The following is a 20298-nucleotide window of genomic DNA, read 5'->3' on the forward strand; positions in this document are numbered from 1 at the left end:
AAAAGTTGCATTATTCCCTTTTTGCATCATGAGTGTTTCTTAGTGTGAAAAATATTAAATACACCAGGAAGGACCAGATGAAAAAAAGGTGATAACACTGCCCCGTCTATAAAGCTATAATCTTAAACTGTGAATTGTATATTCAGGCCTCTTGTGCATCATGTACAGACAAACCCATCTGCACTACATTCGCTTTGTGGGGCTATTTTGTCGCACCCCAATTAATGTAATTACACAATTACCATCAGTGAACAATAGCAATATCTGTTTGATACTGTTGTTAATGTCCAGAAAAAATTCAGAGAGTGTTGGTGATAATGACGTGGATATTAGGTTGTTTGACCAAGATCGCAATCATTTGGCTTCATAACACTTGACTAATGCCAGATAAGCTTTTTTTGTGTGTAATTTAGGTTTTTTGTACTATGGGGCGAGGCTGAAACTACCCTGAAAACCCTTTGTGGCAGTATCGTGAATGACATGACTGTGAACAGATGATGACAGAATTTTACTATTTTCTAAATTCTCCCTTTATACGGAGTTTAAACCCAAACTGGCTCAGGCAAACGGCACTTTAAATTTGCATAATTTTATTTGACATGTGTCTCTGTCTCTCTCCAGGTGGCCGTTGCTCAGTTCAGCGACGATGCTCGGACCGAATTCCAGCTGAGTTCTCATAGCAACAAAGAAGCACTGCTGGAGGCTATTCAGAGAATCAGCTATAAAGGAGGAAACACTAAGACAGGTTAGAACAGCACAATGGCAGGATTATAGTGGTGATAGTTACTGCAATTCCCTTTGTTTAGCTCTATTTATTAGCAGGACATTTTCATTATAATCTATGTTAGTACACTGCTCAAAAATTTAACACAGATGAAAAAGAGAAAAATCATGCTTTATGGCCTGGATAATGTTTTAGGAATAAAAGGATGCCAAATCGTTTTGATAAAAAATTTAAATGATGAACCTACAGAGGGCCTAATTCAAAGGCAACCTGAAAATCAAAGTGAAAAAGTGATGCTAGTCCATTCTGAGGGAATTTCCTTGCAGCAACTCAAAATGGTACTCAGTAGTGTGTATGTGCTTCTAAGCATGACTGGCAACGTCTGGGCATGCTCCTAATAAGATGGATGGTGTCTCGGAGTATCTTCTCCCAGGTCTGGACCAGGGCATCACTGAACTCCTGGACTGTTAGGTGCAACCTTGGGGTTTGGATGGATTGAAAAATGATGTCCCAGAGGTGTTCTATTGGATTTAGGTCAGGCAAGCATGGGGGCAAGTGAGTGGTATCAATTTCTTCATCCTCCAGGAACTGCCTGCCCTCACTGCCCAGCCCTTCGTGGCATTTGCAATAGAATACCAGAAGTGACAGGCTCTGTAACATCGTTCAGCCTGACTGTTTGGGTGGTGCGTCGGTGATGGTTTGCGGAGGCGTATCCATGGAGGAATACAACAGACCTCTACAGGCTAGGCAACAGCACCCTGACTGCTATTAGGTATTGGGCTTAAATTCTTGGACTCATTATCACACCCTATGGTGGTGCAGTGGGTACTGGTTCCCCCAGGTGTAATGCCCGGCCTTATGTGGCGAGTATGCAGGCGGTGTCTGGAGGATGAAAGAATCAATACCACTGACTGGCCTGCATGCTCACCTGACCTAAATCTAACAGAACACCTCTGTGAATCTATGTTTAGTGACTCTATGTTTGGGTCTATGTTTCCTTCTTTTTTCACTTTGATTTTCTGGCTTCCTTCTAATTCAGCGCTCTGCAAGTAGCTAATTTTCATTCCCATCATATAATGTAGCTTCCTTGTGTTTCAAACACATTACTCAGTCCATATCAGTACAGATATCAGCATGATTTTTTTACCGCTTGATATCTGATGTGTTTTTAAATAAAGTTGTCCTTTATTTATTTTTTGAGCAGTGCGTATAACTATAATACACACGTGTACAAATAACTTGACTAGTTTTATTCGTATCAAATGTGCGTCATTAACATCAAATCAGTATTCTGTCCATGTTGGTATATTGTACCACTCCTGCTTCATTGTCAGTATGCATAACAAACACTACGGATGATGAATCTATTGTAAAACTCATGTTGAAATGTCCCGCTGCGTTAGTCTACACAAGGTGAAAGCCATTAACTCGATGTGGTATGTGACTGTGCAGGTAATGCTGGTCGTTCAGAGCACTTTCCCTCTGCTAAAGTTTGGGTCAGGGCTCAGTGTCTGCACACAGTAATTGTGTCCTTGAGCTATACCTGTGTGATACAGAGCCGATTCCACTAGTCTTCCTACATGTGTTTTCCTCTACTCTCTTTCTTTGTTGCTGATCTTTGTTCCTTTTCTCTTCTTCTTCCTTTCAAGCGTTCTTCTCGGCATTGCTTTTTGGCCGCTTTGTTTCATCCCATCCCTCTTTCATTTGTCTCCTCTTCCTAAATGTTCTCTTTGGTCCAGCTTCCCAATTATAGTTTAACAGGTGAAAACAGGTGGTGTTTTAGCTGACAGGGCAATGTGTATATGAGTGCATGTGGTCTACTGCGGAGCGGAAAATAAACCATGAAATTTAATCTTCACCACACAATAAAAAGTAGGAGTCAGTTGGTTCACACAAGGTTAAGCTAATGCTCACAGACTCACTAGTGTATCTCCAACCCTGATCTCTTTGTCTCACACACAAACACACAAACGCACACATAACTGGAGCCAGCACAGTAAAACTATTCCTCAGCAGCTCAGCTACACTGTGAGTTATTCAGGCTGTTTTTACTTCGTCTAAGACACCAACACAGCATGTATTTTATTTTTAACTTGATTTTTATACTTTTTACATATTTCATATAGAAAAAGAATAATAGAATATGCATAGTATATCTAATACTTGTATTGTGCTTTTTTACAATGACAAAGGTGAAGAGTATGTCTCTGTTTGGTTTAATGGTGCTTCTTCTATGGTTTCTCCTCTGTGATCCATCCATCCATCCATTCTCTTCTGCTTATCCTTGTCAGGGTCGCGGGGGCGCTGGAGCCTATCCAGCTGTCTTAGGATGAAACGCGGGGTACTCTGTGATCCAATATTCATAATATAGCTTCTAAAACATAATGAATCTCTGTTTTAATTACACAGGTATGTTCAGTTTACTTGTATCACTCTTGGACTCAGGGTTTGAGTTTTGTTGCTCTTGTTGTCTTTTTTGTGAGGTCATGGTTCTTGGTTTTTAGTTGTGTTTCTGTTACTCTTTGAAATTCAGTTAGTGTTCGTTATATTTGGTTCCTTGTGTTTTTTTTATCCTCCCCGGTTGCTCTTTTATGAAGTTTTGTCTATTGCTTGAGTTTTGTAGCATTGGTTATCATTTGGTATTTGTTCACTGGATTTCTTATGTGCTTAGTTTTGTACTTTTTTTGGTCTTAGCGTTTGTTTATTTACTCCCCTCTGTGTTTTCCCCTTATTCTTAGTTTTTTTTATTTGGTTGTTTATTTGGTGCTTTAGGTGCTCTTGCCATAGATCATCTGTAGATTTACACTTTCTCAGTGTCTTCTTTCACTTCATATATAATCCTAGAATTGCTACAGTGTGTTGGGATCAGAACTATGCGGGGGCCTGACAGTCGGCAGCAGAAATCCTTATTCCTCTTGTCACTGAGGATAGTCTTTTAGAACTGACTGTGTTTCTCAGGGTTGATATGCTGCTGAATGAATTTTGGACAGAGAATGTTACAAAATGAAAAGGCCTAAATCGCCTAAAGCGCAAAACCCAATTCCCCTTCCTTACAGTACATTTTGCTCCTCTGGTTCGTTGAGGGAAGGGTCAGCAGTTCCTCTGGCTTTCAAAACCGAGGCTTGCAATACAATCCATAAGTTCTGTTTGCTCTCCAAACCCAAACTATTCCCTTTTCATTTTTTCCAAACCTCAGATTCTCCTCAAAGGCCCCATTAGGGACCCTCATTGTGTCCAAAGCCCCCCAAAATATGTACTTTTATTCCTTTTAAACCTTTAGCCTCTGGCTATCTGTGTGAATACAACAGCTAGCCAGCAAGAAGCCCTGCAGTGTTAATGCCCTTTTATGTTTACTGTAAGTGGTTTGTTCACTTTATATCGCCGTCCTATGACCTTTGGAGTAGAAGAAATGTGCTCGGAAGTGTACTTGTTTACGGTAGGATTTCCAAAGATGGAATCTTTTTTAGGTATAAGTTCAGTCTGACATCTTTATTAATTCTGAGAAATAGTTCTGCCTCCTTACCTCATACAGTTGGTTGAGAGTGCAGAGCTGTTTCTGTCGCAACATGGATTGAGTTTCTTGTTTGAAGGCCTGCAAAGGTTTTTGCTTAAGAAGATCCGACAGCTACTTATTCATATTCTGATCAAACCTGTAGTGCAAAGCCTTTTCTATATACCCATTTCATAAACAATATGTAAATGATGCTGCATCCTTTTAGACTGTATAGTCAGTTTCTGTTCCAGCATCAGTACGCTCTGATACAAGTTAGAGAGAGAGCACGCTGAGGCTTATATTCTGGGATTTTGTTTGTCACTACGCATTTCATTAACAAGTTGTTGAGCCTCTGGCTGGCTTAGTCAATGATTGATGTAACATAGATATAGCTGCATTAGTCTTTATCCCTGTATACACAATGTACATGAGTACACTGTGTGTGTGTTGAGATTTTTTTTTATTTATTTTTTGCTGTATACAAGTAATTGTGTTAATCCCTGGAGCGGATTGGCAGTACAGTATACACGTGGCAAATTGTGTTTCTGTAGCTTCTTGTGAGCAAATGTAAAAGTGTGTAGTTATGTGCATGTATTAAGGAGACACGGCATGTGCTACTTTTGATTTTCAGCTATTTAGCGATACACGCACTGGTCACTTTATTAGGGACACCTTGATGGTACCAGGTTGGACCCCTTTACTACAGAAGTGCCTTAATTCTTCATGGCACAGATACAACAAGGTGCTGGAAACATTGCTAAGAGATTTTGCTTCATATTTACATGATAACATTATACAGTTACTACAGGTTTGTCAGCTGCACACCTGTGATGTGAATCTCCCATTGCACCACAACACAAAAGTGCTCTATTGGATTGAGATCTGATGACTGTACAGGCCATTTAAGTACAGTGAACTCATTATCATGTTCAAGAAACCAGTTTCAGATGATTGAGCTCTCTGACATGTTGCGTTATTGTGCTGTAAGCGGACATCAGAAGATGGGTACGCTGTAGTCAGAAAGTCAGCAACAACCCTAGACAGGTGTGGTGTTTAAATGATGCTCAGTTGGTACTAAGGGGCCACAAGTATGCCGAGAAACTTTTTCTCACACCATTACACCAGCAGCCTGAACTGTTGATACAAGGCAGGATGCATTCATCCTTTCATGCCAAATTCTGACTCTACCATCCTAATGTCATAGTGGACATTGAGACTTATCAGACCTAGCAATGTTTTTTTTCCAATTTTCTGTTGTTCAGTTTTGGTGAATTGTAGCCTGATTTCCTGTGTTTAGTAGACAAAGATGTGGTCTTCTGCGGCTGTAGCCAATCTGTTTCAAGGTTCAATGTGTTGTTCATTCAGAGATGCACCTTTGCATTCTAATGATTGGTTGTTTGAGTTACTTTGGACCTCTGTCATCATCTAGAAGAAGTCTGGTCATTTTTCTCTGACCTCTGTCATCAACATGGCATTTTCACCCAGAGAACTGCTCCTTCAGTTGCAGGAGTAGTTAGTCTTATAAGAAGTGTTTGTGAACTCAAAATCAAGAATTTGATTTGGAGAGCCCAGTGTGTGCTCCCGACACAGGGGAAACCTACCTTGGAACGACAGCTGTTGTGGAGGTGAAGCCTAGGGCAAGATATGCTTCATCATATGTTCTAGTCTCTGGCTTGGATGGAAGTTGGTTTGGATGCATATTTAGCAACGCTTCTCTTTATGCTTTGCCTTTGCATGGGAGCCCCTTAAAAAAAAGCCTGTCCATTATGCGAGCAGCGTCCAAGCATTTTATTTTCTTTTTTCTTTTTTTTCTACAGCCCCCCCCCCCCCCCCCCCCCCCCCGCAATGGCTTCACTCACTCTGAGAACCTCTTCTCTAAGATCTGCTGACAAAAGGCTAAATGCATTGGGTTGCTGCAATGTGATTGGTTGATTAAACATTTTTATTAAATTGATCAGGCATACCTAATAAAATGGCCAGTCATACATTATATTAGTAAGGGTGTGACTTTTTTTTAAAGAAAGCACCCTTATTCATCTGTATTAATGCAGTCTTCTGGGACCCTCACTCAATTCATCTAGGTTTATGACTCCTTTATGAATTCAGAATTAGTGTATGAATGAGTTTCGGTGACTATAAAACTCATCCCACCAGTACATTAGTCAAACCAGTGAAACCAATAAAACCCTTTCTAAAGCCTTTGTATATGTTCAATAATGCTTTTCATGACCCTGATTAAAATTTTAAGTACTCTCATGAGCTTACTGTAACTTTTTAAAGATTAGAGGATTTAATGGCTCTGTCCATTTATGATACTCCAGAGGGAACATTACAGCCTCCACCTACAGCCACAAAAGAACAGGGAGGGAGCGTTTCCTACTGCAATATAACTTTTTTCTGTTTTTTTCTTCTTTCTTTTGCATGAAGCCTTTGAATTTTAAAACATTTAAGCATCTTTTGTTTTCCCATATTGTTTCTCTTTCTGAGTGACAGCAACAAAGCTGGTAAACTGCCAGACACCAGAACAAATGTAAAATGACACAGATTACACAAACACACTCAAAATAATGAATCGCTGATTGATGATGGGCTTTCCAACTCAAGCTGTCCTGACATGATTTGGTTTTGCAATAATTTTTTTTATCACTTTTTTTTAATTTGCTCTCCCCATCTGGATCCACTCTTCTGTCTTCTTTCCTATCCTCAACGATCCACTTAGCCCCTCCCCTGTCTCACTTTCCTTCTTTCCTACTCTGTCCAGTGTGTCACTTCATGCCTGGCTAGCTGCTGTCTCACCCATCACGAAGAGAAGACAGTGTAGAAACAGATGTAGCACTGGCAGATATCTGACATCAAAACACTTTACAGGCCAAGCACTCTATCATTTTTCATCAGTGACAGCTCACTCTAAAAAAAAAAAACAAAGAGGAGAAAGTGAAGATATGATGTGGAGTGTGGTTAAAAATTGAAAGACATCATGCACACATAGAAGAATTAATACCAGTGTTTAGCAGTATCAGTTAATGGGCGGGCCATGTATGGATGCGCTGGTTTTAGTGCAAAGTTTCCTGAGTCTGCACCTCTTGTTATAACTCCTGGAAACACATGAGAAGTGAGAGATGAGAGTGTAAGAGGACAGAGAAGGACTGATGGGGTTTTTTTTATTATGAAAAGGTCATCTGGATATGAGCAACATTTAGCACAGCTCAACTAATCATTTCCAGCTAATTATAATGGACAAAATGCAAATGATGGAATTAAATAGAAACTACCTACCAATGTATGACTGATTAGACTTATTGTTGGTGCTCTGTATGCATTCATTTGTGATAAATGAAAAAGAAAAAAAAACGTAAAAGTTTCTCTTTTATTTAGATGACCATCCGTCACCTACTCAGAGTTAATTTTTCGATGCTTTTACCTGATGGCAGCAGAAGGAGCTTCCTGAAGGAAAAATTATAAAGAAAAATGTGCTGTAGGTGCTACAAAGTTTTTCTGCTGTTTTGAATTTTATTTTGCATAACTTTTCAAGGTGCTTAAAGCACAGTGATGCACATAAATCATCATTAAATTCACTGACAGGTGTGCACAGAAATCCCCTCAGTTGCTTTGCTGTGGGTGGCTCCTGAAACCTTTTAAAACTGTCTAGACAGATTTTATTGACTGATTACATCCATTAGCAAGTGACTTTTAATTTTTTTGATAGCATGCTGTAAACCACATTGTGACGTTGTCTATCTTTCTGTCTTTGGGTGTCATTGAGATACACGCCACACAAGTTGTTTTCTGGCTTTTCTTTTTTTTCTAAATGCTAATCGCTCAGCCTAAATCTAATTTCAGGGGCTTTTGGGTCACTTGTCTGATAATTATGGAGTCAGTAATGTATTTTATTAATGTCAGTGGAATAATAAATTAGGAGGTCCATTAAAATTGCATCAAAGGTCACATGGTTTCACCTCTTTGATTGATGTGGGGAAGAGAATTTGAGATGATTAGAGATGACATCCGTGGTTCCAATAGCTTTCATTTGCCAAAACATTTATCAGCATCGAGCCTCGCTTGGGAAACATGATTGATGATAAAATGACTGCTCCAAAATGTGAAAATATGAAGCTACAAATCTAAAGAGAGGTGTTAAAAGTGGTCAGCAACGGTATTAAACACTATCTACAGGAACCGAGAGGAAGAAAACATTTTGGGGAAAAAGTGAAATGATTTGAAAATGATTTCAAACTTGTATTTAATTGTAACTTATACACACAAATGTTCAAAAAACGTTTAAACATTTTGACTAAGTTGATGACTGGGAAGTTTACTGAAGGCTACTGGTGCCATCTGGCCGGGAACAAGTGTGACTTCACTGCTTTGCCTGAACCGTGCTTCATTTGTGTAATGTAACAAAACGAAAACATGTGTGTGAGTTTTCTGCTTTATGCTGCTTCTGGTTTGTCTCTTGTTAGGTAGAGCCATCAAACATGTGAAGGAGTCTATTTTCACCTCAGAGGCGGGAGCCAGAAGGGGCGTTCCCAAAGTCCTGGTCGTTCTGACCGATGGACGTTCACAAGACGATGTCAACAAAGTGTCCAAGGAGATGCAGGTGGAGGGTGGGTATTTACGTCATTAATCCTGAAATGCAATGAACGATGACTTACTCTGGCCCTAAACTATGAGTCTGTGACAGTCGGTGAGATATGTAATGTTGTTATAATGAGCGTGTGTGGTTAGAGTCCAGGAAGAAGATCAGAGAAAATCCTCATTCGACCTCTCTGTTTTAGTCCTGTATCTCTCACGCTGCTGCGGCAAGAAAACTAACAGTGTGTTAGATTAAAGGACTTAATTAATTCCAGCTTGTAATGAGTCTTCTTTTTTAATTTCATTCTCAGGCTACATCATCTTCGCAATTGGGTTTGCGGACGCAGACTACGGCGAGCTGGTGAATATCGCCAGCAAACCCAGTGACAGACACGTCTTTTTTGTGGACGATTTGGACGCTGTGAAGAAAATAGAAGAGCAGCTCATTACCTTTGTCTGTGAGGCTGCCACTGCCAGTGAGTAACACCAGCTCATGTTTAAAACAGAGAGAGAGAGGCCGGGAGGAAAATGAGTTCAAGTCAGATGGGGATACAGGTAGACAGAAGGGAAGAGGGACAGAATAAAATTCAGCTGGGAGAAAAGGAGATATGTATCCTGAGGGAAAAAATGGAGGAGAGGAGAACTTGTGCTAATGTTGAATGAACTAACAGACTCAGTTTTGTTCTTTCAGCTTGTCCGTCTGTTTTGATGAGCGGTAACACGTTGGCAGGTAAGAGTTTCAAATACCAATCACACAGGGCCATGTACTGTGCTGAAATCCCTGGAGAGGAAGTAAATAATAATGACTGCAATTACATCATGATGGCCCACATAGTGGTGCTAGCAATGATTATTGATTATTACACCAAAGTGTTAATGGTGATGATTCTGCTGCAGGTTTCCGTATGATGGAGAAGTTTGGCCTGGTAGAGAAGGAGTATAGCACCATACCTGGAGTTTCTCTGGAGCCGGGTTCATTCAACAGCTTCCCTTGCTACAGGTTACACCGTGATGCCCTGGTGTCTCAGCCCACCAAGTGAGTAAATGAACATTGATCCATCCGTTCACATCACAAGAATTGTGTCCTCCTTGAGTATTGGTCAGATTTTACTGAAACTTACAAACAGTGATCACCTAATGGGCTTTCACTCAAACTGTGCTCAACGTTAATGAGCTTTATAAACTCCAAACACAGCTCCAAATTCTTTAAGGTTGCATGTTGCTACATTTTGCATGAATAAAATGATAAAGACAGAAGTTCACTGAATGCCATTTGATATGATAGCTTGAAACATTGCTTTGTATACCACTTGTATCCTGTTAGATGGTTAGATAATAAAATAATAATAATGGATTGCATTTATATAGCGCTTTTCGAGACTCTCAAAGCACTTTACAATTCCACTATTCGTTCACTCTCACATTCATACACTGGTGGAGGCAGCTACAGTTGTAGCCACAGCTGCCCTGGGAAGCGAGGCTGCCATATCGCGCCATCGGCCCCTCTGGCCATCACCAGTAGGTGGCAGGTGAAGTGTCTTGCCCAAGGACACAAAGAAAACTAACTATAACAGTGATCTTATTGGTCATGGTGAAGGATGGAGTGGTCCTAATGGGTGAATCCCACATAAGGAAGGTGTGGTTTGGGACTTTCTATCACCATTATGCTAAAATCAGTATTATGGCCACTGCCAAGTATAACATGCTGATGTGTTTACATATTTTTACCATACTTTTTGGTTATGGTTGTAAATACTCCTGAACTCAAACACTTTCTTTTGGTGGTGAACTGAATAAATTTGTCCTGGGTATGACTGCTTGAGAGACTTTTCGACTTCTCATTGGATTTTTATTCTCATTAGTTTGTGCAATACAGCCAACCAATGGCAAGATAACTTATCAGTTTCTACAAATTATACTTTACAAGAACCTGTGAACTGTGATGGATCACAAGACACATGAGTTACTGTGCCACTGAAATTGTATTTCAGTTGTGCATCATTATTTCGTCTGATAAGAAAGTGGATTTGCTCAGATTACTGTTCTCTTTATTTTCATTAATGATTTGCTCTGTTTTAGCTGAACACACAGTTTAGCTTTTCTAATTGATTCTCTTGTCAGAAAACTTTTAACTGGAGTCTGCATCTAATATAACAGTAACTTTTAAACAGCCAAAAAACATCCATCCATTTTCTTAACCACTTATCCAACTTTAAAATGGGGTTGGAACCTATCCCAGCTGCCACATGGTGAAAAGCTGGGTACACCCTGGACAGGCTGCACTTTCTTCGCAGACTTAACACATACAGACAGATAGCCCCTCATCTAACATCCAACATGCATGACTTTGGACTGTGGGAGGAAGCCACACAGGCACAAGGAGAACACAAAAGCATGCCAGTAACCTTCTAACTGTGAGGTTATTGTCCTAACCACTGCAGCACCACGCTACCCAAGCCAAGAAACAACTGATCACATTTCTTCTTTATGACTGCTAACTCGCCTGACAGCACAAATGCTTGATGAACAATTGGCACATCTGGAGTTGGCAGCTGGGCATAGCTTTATTCAAGTGTCATTAAGAATGAGATTAGATCTTAGAGCAAATAAGCAAAGATGATTTTGGCCATAAGAATGATCACGACACAGGGACACGATGATAAATGAATCAGAAACATCTGTAATGCACTACTTTCTCCTTCTTAAGGTCTGGGTTCACACACTTCTGATAGCTGTGTGCCAAATCAGGAAGCTACATTTGTGTTTTTAATATGTTTGCCTTTTTTCCCTGATTTATGGTTAAAGTAAATGCCTCTGTATTTACATTCATGAATGAGAATTTTTAGTTCTTGGCAACGATGCACCTACTTCGTTGAATGTGTTCTTGACTTGATGTTGTAAAGGTGTTTTTCTTATCCATGGAAATAATTCTGTCATCATGCACTTTAGTTGTCTTTTGTGGTCTTTCTGGGTTTTCGATCTTGTTGGCCACTGTATTCTTTCTTTTTAAGAAAGAACTAGATTGTTAAGCTGGTCACTTCTAAAGTTTTCCTTTTATCTCTGATAGATTTATTTTGGTTTTCTTGGTTAATGATCACCTTTTTTATTTTGTTCGGCATCTCTTTTGATCTATTTTTGATGGTTTCCACGAAAAGCTCCCAAATGCAAGTTAAACACTTTGAATCACCTGCAGGTTATTTATCTCCTATTTGTCATAGTATAATGAGAGAAACTGCTTCACCTGGCTATTAAACTGCCTGTCAGCCAGTTGTCTAATTATTTTTGAGCCTCTAGAAATGGAGGACTGTTTATACAAATGGCTCTAATTCTGAAACAGTTACAATACAGTACAGCACCTTTGTTACAACCCTTAAATTAAAGCTGAAAGTCTGTACTACAATCACACATTGATTGTTTGATTTAAACTGTGGTGGTGTACAGAACTGTGTCATTGTCCATCGTACCTTAAACAAAATTAATTATTTTGTTTGGTCTGTGTTTTTATATCTACAGTTTTAAACATGTACAAGGTTTTGAATAAACAAACACACAATTAAATAAATAAGTACATTTTTATTTTAATAAATAAATAACATTTAATCAATGTTTTGATAATTTAACATTGTGTACACTTTATTAATCCCATAGGAAATTCCTCTGCATTTAACCCATTCACTCAGTGAAGCAGTGGGCAGCCACCAATCCAGCACCCAGGGAGCAGTGTATAAAGGCAGCACCTTGCTCATGGGTATCTCAGCGTAGCCATTCGGTGGATTTAAACCCCCAACCTTGCTATCATGGGGCAAACACTCTACCTACTGAGCTATTACTATCCCCGGCTATCCAATATATTCACTTTTTCTTGGAATTACACATCTCTAGAAAGTCAGGTACAGAACTTACAGTGAAAGAGAACATGTTGTTTTTTTTTTTTTTTTATAACTCTTTATTTTGTACTTTTTCCTTTGTATTACATACGGACAAGACAATAATAATAATAACACAACAACAAACACACACAAAAAAAAAAAAAAAAAACAAAAAAAAAACAAAAAAAAAAAAAACTAAAGAACATGTTGTTTTAAAGCTAAAACTGCAACGAGCCAGCCAGGAGTCAAACCTAGAATCTTCTGATCCATAGTCAGACATTGCGCCACTGGCCCACATGCAAGGTGCTGGAAAGAACTTGAAAGCATTCGAAGAGATTGTTCATATAGGTTAAAAGATTTGGTACGTATCTACAGTAGCACTAGACTTCAGGTACACGTTTAAATACAACATACATGTTTGCTTACACTCAGTAGCACTCAGAGCTTTCAGTGGCTCCAGTTTCGATCCCCAAGGTCTTTTCTGATGTTTTCGGAGCTTATTTTCACTTGATGCTGTCAACAGACTTCCATTTCAGCTTCCTGTTCTTTGATTGCTCCTTTTCTGAAAAGTGACAACCACTCTGAAAAACTGAAGCTTAGGAGATTTAAGCCTGAAGTGCTCGGAGGCAGCTACCTATAAAAAGACTAGGCTCTGTGATTAAAAAGAGGCTGGTGCTCATAGTGAGTCTCAGGCATCTGAAAACACTCTAAAAGCAATCACAACAGCTAAAAACAGACAGCACACTTTTTAAACACACCTAGTGCATACAAGCCTTTCAGGCACCGCTAAGCTTGCTATGTGTGTGTTTGCCTGTCCTTTCATGTGTGTGACAGGTATCTTCACCCTGAGGGTTTACCATCTGACTATACTATTTCTATGATGCTCCGCCTACTTCTCGAGACCCCACAGGAACCTTTTGCGTTGTGGGAAATCCTCAACAAGGACAACGACCCGTTAGTTGGACTGATTCTTGACAGTGAGTTTGAATCACCTATTTTCTTTCTTCTTTACCTTTTTTGTCTCAGCTGGATTTTCGCACATCACAGTTTGACAAGTATAGACTTAAATAGCAGATGTTTGCTACAGCTTTCCCAGCACCTCCAAGTAAACCGAGAAAGTGCATAATGAAGCCAAACTTAGAAGTCGGGCTGCAAAGATATTAATGATTCCAGCTGGGATGCTACATTAACTACAGTTTTAATCCACTATGGTTTATGCAGCTTTAAGAAGTTGGGACGCGTTGTGAGAAGAAAAAGAGAAAAGAAAGAAGAGGAATGCAATGATCATTTAAACCCATGGTTAATTGTATGCATGCTATATGTGCTTATTTTCAAATGGATGCTATTAATGTGTTTCAAAATATTGGAGTCAGAGGCATCAAAAGACTGGAAAGGATGTGTACGCGGGGAGAAATGGTGCATTTCAGAAGTCACTGACAGAAAAAGAAAATGATGCTTTACAAGTGAAGATGGGGATTCATTACTGTTTTGAATAATGTGGCATATTGCTTCACAAAATGAAGAATAATGCCTTGTAAAAGTAAACATTAGAATTCAGAGATTGGAGTATTATCTACTGCAGTAGTTATTACAATATATTAATACGTCTGAAATCTGGAGAACTGGAGAAAAATCTGTCATGTAAAGAAACAATCATCTAAACAAGAAAGACCACCTTCTGATGATCCAAACTTATTACAGACTTTTTAGAGATGGAAGGCTGTTCTGTGGTCCGACCAGTCCACATTTGATTTTAAACGAATCAAAGGCTACTGGTGCACCTCTGTCAAGGTTAGCTTTCACATCACCAATGATGCTGCACACTGTATACAAGCCTATATATGCCCTGAAACATACACAATGGTCTCAATGATTTCAGGAACAAAATGCAGTTTTCCACTTTCAAAATGTCATATTTTAGCTTGTTTTGCTTTGTGGAAACAACAAAAACAATAAAAAGTATTTTCTATTTAACCTCGAGGATTAATAAAAATCAAAGATACAGACATGGTTAAAATAAAGCATGGCCTTTTTCAAATCTAAGGTTTAATGTGTCAGGACATTAAAATTATCTTTTCCTTAGCAGGTCTTAAAATTATGTAAATACAACTTTAGGTGAACTACAAAACTATTTATTTAACAAAAATTAGGTCAAAGATTATAGGTGTGCAAAACTAAGTACACCTGATTAACCAGTGTGAGCACCTCTATAAAAGCAGAGGTTTTGGTTTGGAGCATTCAGGTGTGTGTTTACACAATGCCAAAGAGGAAAGACGCCAGCAATGATCTCAGAGAAGCAATTATTGCTCCCAATCAATGTGGGAACGGTTATGAGTTGATTTCCATCATTGTGTGGAAGACCTTCTGACAGTGGCCCTGCAAATTCACCATAATGTCAGGTTTAGCATTGCTCCCAAACTGTAAAAATACCCAAGAGCTTCATCTTAGACTCTATAAGCCTCAGTCAGCATGGTAAATGTTGAATGGCTGCCAGGAGAAAGCCTGTTCTCTCTAAAAGGAACATGCCAACAGGGCTTAGGTTTGCAAAGTTGCATCTGAACAAACCACAAAGCTTCCGGAGCAATGTCCTTCGGACAGATAAGACCAAAATTGAGATATTTGGTCCTAATACACAATGCCACATTTGTGAAACACCACCTACCAGCTAAAGGTTGGCCAAAACTGGGTTATGCAACAGGACATTGATCTCAAGCACAGCAGCAAATCTCCAAATGCTGCGGCAGAACCTGAACCTGAAGGGAGCTGTGCATAAATAATTACTCAACCAGTGAACTGAACCAATGTTATAAAGAAGTGTGTGACAAATTCTTCTACAATGATGTGAGGGATGATAAAGTCATACAGAAAATGATTAATTCAAGTTATTGCTGCTAAAAGTGGCTCTACGAGCTATTGAATCATTGGATGTACTTAGTCTGTCACACACTCTTCCTACTTTTTGCCTTAGTTTTTGCTAAATAAATAATGACATATACAAGAATGTCATATTTCTGTTTATCTGAGGTTGCAGTCATCTGATTTAAAGAGCTGATAAGGACCAGATTTGTCATTTTGTCCTGATACATAAAACCTGACAGACTGTATACTTTCTTTTTACAGTGACTGTTCCTGCTTTTTTTGGTAAATACCTGTATTATTTAACTCTTTCTGAATGGTACTGATTATATGTATGAAAAGGAGTCATGGCCTTAAATTTACAGCTGTGGATCAGCCACAGCTTGAGTACGATATAAAGTCAGTTTTAGTTAAAACAGATGGGATGATGATGATAATGGTGGCTGAAGACTTACCATGGTGCAGTGGCTGTATAGTAAGTGTTTGTGTCATACTGTGATAAGCCCTATCACAGAAAACAGTGCACACTCGGTAAGCTCACCCCTAGGGTGAACTTTTAGAAGTGTTTTGGACATCACTGACTTGGAGAAGACTTGATCTGCTGCCATTTCCATATCAGTGTATGAGATCCCATGTGAGATCCAAGGAGTAGCTGGAGGATGTTAAAAAATCATTTAGTTTTCTGTGCTTTCCCAATTGAGCCCGATACAGCAAGGAGGCAACAAAATTGCATTTTAGTTTGGGCTTGAGTTACTTTTGAGTGAGTGACATATATTTGCTTACATCTTGAGTCTTTAGTGTGAATACAACAGTGTATGTGTTATTCAAAAAGCTGTTTCTGTTAGTCCAGACACTTGAAATATGCAGTTTGATTTTGTTTGTTTCTGATTGAATTTCTTTTTTTTAGGGAATGCATGTTTGTAATACTTAGTCATGTGCTCAATTCACATTTGCACTGAATGGGAAAATTATCTATCCTCCCAACCTCACTACCACCACTTTCCTCCCACAGACTCTGGAAAGACACTGACGTTCTTTAACCATGACTACAAAGGAGACTTCCAGACTGCTACCTTTGAAGAGGCAGCAATCAAAAAAATTTTCCATGGCAGCTTCCACAAGGTTAGGTTTTTTTTTGCAACTCTACGCTGAAAATAACTTTACGTAGCTGGATTCAAAATGTAGGCGTCAAAACAGACAAAGTATTTTTGCATTGTGGCTAACATGCTGATGTCAAGTGTTTGCGCGTGCGTGGTGTGAGAGCCTGCGGTGACACCATCACGACGGCCAACAAGATTTCAAGCAGGTTTGATTTTCTTACGACCAAACGATTGATGATCGGGAGCTGGTCGTGAGGTGTTAATCGCTTCTCGTTACCCCATGTATACTACACGATGCACGACACACGATGAAGGCGAAACTCGGGCCGATCACCAAAACAGTGAAATCTGCGAAATAGCCAACTTTATTTTTTACAATTATTATAGATGTTTTAAGGCTGTAAAACCCCTCACTACACACTTTATACACTTTTCTCAGACAGGCATGAACATTCTCACACTTTTCTATCTTGTTTAAACACTCTCAAAGTTCTAACCTTTGTAGAAAAATAAGTCCAGTATTACAGAATGAAAAGGCACCCGCAGTTGCCTGTGACGGTGCAAAAGTTTCGTCGACATTGTTTTGTTTGTTGGGGAGAAAACTTGCAGCACTTCAGAGTCACACTGCTAGTGATCGAAGATTTATGTAAATTTGACAAGCTGAACGCATTCTGACTGTACAGGAGACGCGGCACGAGATTGATTGACAATGGTTTACAGCCAATCAGCACGAAGAACACAGTGCGCTGTAAAAAATAAATCGAGCAAAATTGCATTAAAAAATCCGCGAAACAGCGAGGCCATGAAAGGTGAACCAAGGGAGCACTGTATTATGATACGTGATTATAGCATGATGATATTACGTTGCCTGATGATTACATTAAAAAAGACTAAAGTGTAAATCATACAATAGAGCAGCTCGTGACCATTGAAGCTTATCTACAAAAATGTCCTAATTACTATACTTAATCACATTCTCTCAAAGTAGGACTACTTCCTGCTTGATTTATGACCTCAGTAAACCATTTCCTGTTGAGTTTATTTTTCCAAATAAATGACTTTATGTCTTATTTTAACATTACCCTGTTCTGCCCTCGCACTTAACTAGGCAGACAGACAACCATCATCCCATGTAGAAAAACCACACCGTTGTTCCTTTCTGGTGGATTTATTTGATTGGATGCATAGCATGGCTTTGTCGAAATACATGAATGGATGAATGGTAAAACTGTAAACAAACACAAAATATCCCATGTGAGCTAATATAAGCAAACATTCTTACAATTAGAAGATGCTATGACCTGTTACTATGCAAAGCAAAGCAGAACGAAACAAGCTAACGTTAGCGGTTAGCTAGCGCTAATTAGCGTTTAGGCTAATGACTAATAAAGCACATCATTGAGTCAATTTGCTTTCTCAAAATATCACAAACAACACACGGCAGTTAGTGCTAAACATTCACTGGTAAAACACAACAATACTGCCAACTTACAGACTGTGCTGGCTTAAGAGGTAGCATAGGCAGGCACAGGAGTAGCAAACTGTCCTTCTCCCGTTAGACAGGAAGTAATGAGAAGTAGCACTTCCGGTAGAATGTCAAAATAAAATGAACAGTGTGCCAGAAACGAATAAAGATTGCATGAACTTGTATAACACTACATAACATGAGTGGTGACTCTTAAGGAGCCAGAACACTCCCCGCCTGACATCGGTAAGATGTCACACTTGTACCCAAACTAAACTTGTTGCACAGCAGCTGATACAAGAAGAACAACGTCTGTGACTGGCCTAAAGTAAACTTTGGCTTTACCATCTTTCACCACCTTGACTTCTACCTTCCTGACAAGTCCGTCACTACTAGGATGAACCTTTGCAATCACCCCCATGGGCCACTGATTTCTCTTCACGAGAGGATCTTTCAGGAGGACCACATCCCCCTGCTGCAGGTTTGGTCTGGTGGAATGCCACTTGCGGCGGCATTGCAGTGTTGATAAGTACTCCTTACGCCAGCGATGCCAGAAAGAGTTGGCCAGACTCTGAACTCTTTTCCACTGTTGCCTGTAGAGGTCCTTCTCCCCGAAGTCACCTAAGGGTGTTGGAGGTGCACCAACTTTTTGCGTGAGGAGTGTGGCGGGAGTAAGGATGCACGGAACATCGGGATCACTTGACACTGGAACCAGCGGCCGTGCGTTGATGATGGCGGCCACCTCTGCCATGAAGGTGATCAGGACGTCGTGCGTGAGGGGCCTGGAACCAAGTTGAGCGAGCTGGGAGTCTAATATCTTACGTGCCACTCCTATCATCCGCTCCCAACTGCCCCCCATGTGAGAAGAGTAGGGAGGGTTGAAGACCCAACTACATCCATGATCATTTAGGAAGGATTTAACACGTGGGTCACAAGGAATCCTTTTGTCAAACCCTAGCTCCCTGGAGGCTCCTGTGAAGTTAGTTCCACAATCCGATCTCAATTGCTTTGCAGGTCCTCTGACTGAAAAGAACCTGCGGAGAGCGTTAATGAAGATAGACGTGTCCATCCCCTCTATGATCTCAAGGTGAACTGCCCTTGTGCTCATGCAGGTGAACATCACTGCCCATCGTTTGCTGCTGGCAAGTCCGCCCCGAGTACGACGAGAGGCAACCGACCATGGCCCGAACACATCTATGCCTACGTAAGAGAATGGAGGCTCAGCACTAAGGCGTTCTGCAGGAAGATCTGACATTTTTTGGAACTGTGTTACTCCCCTTAGCTTGCGACAAACTACGCATGAGTAAATGAGGCTGCTGATCTGGCGTTTACCTCCTAAGACCCAGTAACCTGCGGATCTTAAGGCACCCTCTGTAAGATGACGCCCCTGGTGCCTGACCCTTTCATGGTAATAGCGGACTAACAGGTTAGTTACATGGTGTTTGTGCGGCATAATCAAGGGGTGTTTTTCTGCGGACTCAAGGTCAGAATGAAGAAGGCGTCCGCCAAGCCTCAGGAGGCCTGATTTGTCAAGGTAGGGAGAAAGCTTTAAGAGAGGGCTTTTCTTTGGGATGTCCTTCCTTGACTCTATTTGTTTGAGCTCCTCTGGGAAGCTTTCTTGTTGGACTGCTTTTATAACCGTCTCTCTTGCTTGCTCAAAATCTGAGGTAGTGAGTTCATGACATATATGCCATCCCTTACATTGTCCGCCTGATTGCTTTACCTTAAAGGTGCGTGCAATGTGTGCCAAACGTGCAACTGCCCTGGTAAGGGACTGCCAGCTGGAGAAAGATTCTAAGTTTGCAGTCTTTAAACAGGGGTATGATGTTTGAATGGTGGCAGTGATCAAGGGACGAACTTCAATGTCTGAGTCGGGGTTTTGAAGTTGGAATGTACCTGATGAGTTGCTCTGTAAGGGCTTTAAGGGAAACTCCGGCCCTTTCAACCATGTGCTGGACAACAGTTTTTCGGCAGGTAGAGATCTGGATCCGTGATCGGCCGGGTTGTGCACCGAGGGTACATAGCCCCACTGAGTTGGTACTGTTGCTCGTCTGATGCGTTGCACCCGGTTGTTCACGAAAACGTGAAATCTTCTTGCCTCATTGTAGATATAGCCAAGAACGACTTTGCTGTCGGAGAAGAAGCGCATGTTACTAATCTGAATGTCCATTTCATCTCTGATTAGTTCCCCAACTTCCACCGCTAACACCGATGCACAC

General features: G+C 40.3%; 1 protein-coding gene across 2 annotated transcripts in view; it reads left to right on the forward strand.

The window, feature by feature from the left end:
* col14a1a (collagen, type XIV, alpha 1a) overlaps positions 1 to 20298 on the forward strand; it is a 166260-nt gene that overhangs the window by 79963 nt on the left and 65999 nt on the right. For both annotated transcript variants that reach the window (XM_080307779.1, XM_080307778.1), the window contains exons 27-33: positions 622 to 745; positions 8678 to 8821; positions 9101 to 9265; positions 9481 to 9519; positions 9687 to 9825; positions 13493 to 13635; positions 16527 to 16636. In XM_080307779.1, coding sequence (XP_080163905.1) covers positions 622 to 745; positions 8678 to 8821; positions 9101 to 9265; positions 9481 to 9519; positions 9687 to 9825; positions 13493 to 13635; positions 16527 to 16636 — 864 coding nt within the window. The remainder of the gene's footprint in view (positions 1 to 621; positions 746 to 8677; positions 8822 to 9100; positions 9266 to 9480; positions 9520 to 9686; positions 9826 to 13492; positions 13636 to 16526; positions 16637 to 20298) is intronic.

Source organism: Astatotilapia calliptera, chromosome 11 (genome assembly GCF_964374335.1).
Source record: "Astatotilapia calliptera chromosome 11, fAstCal68.1, whole genome shotgun sequence".
NCBI lineage: Eukaryota > Metazoa > Chordata > Actinopteri > Cichliformes > Cichlidae > Astatotilapia > Astatotilapia calliptera.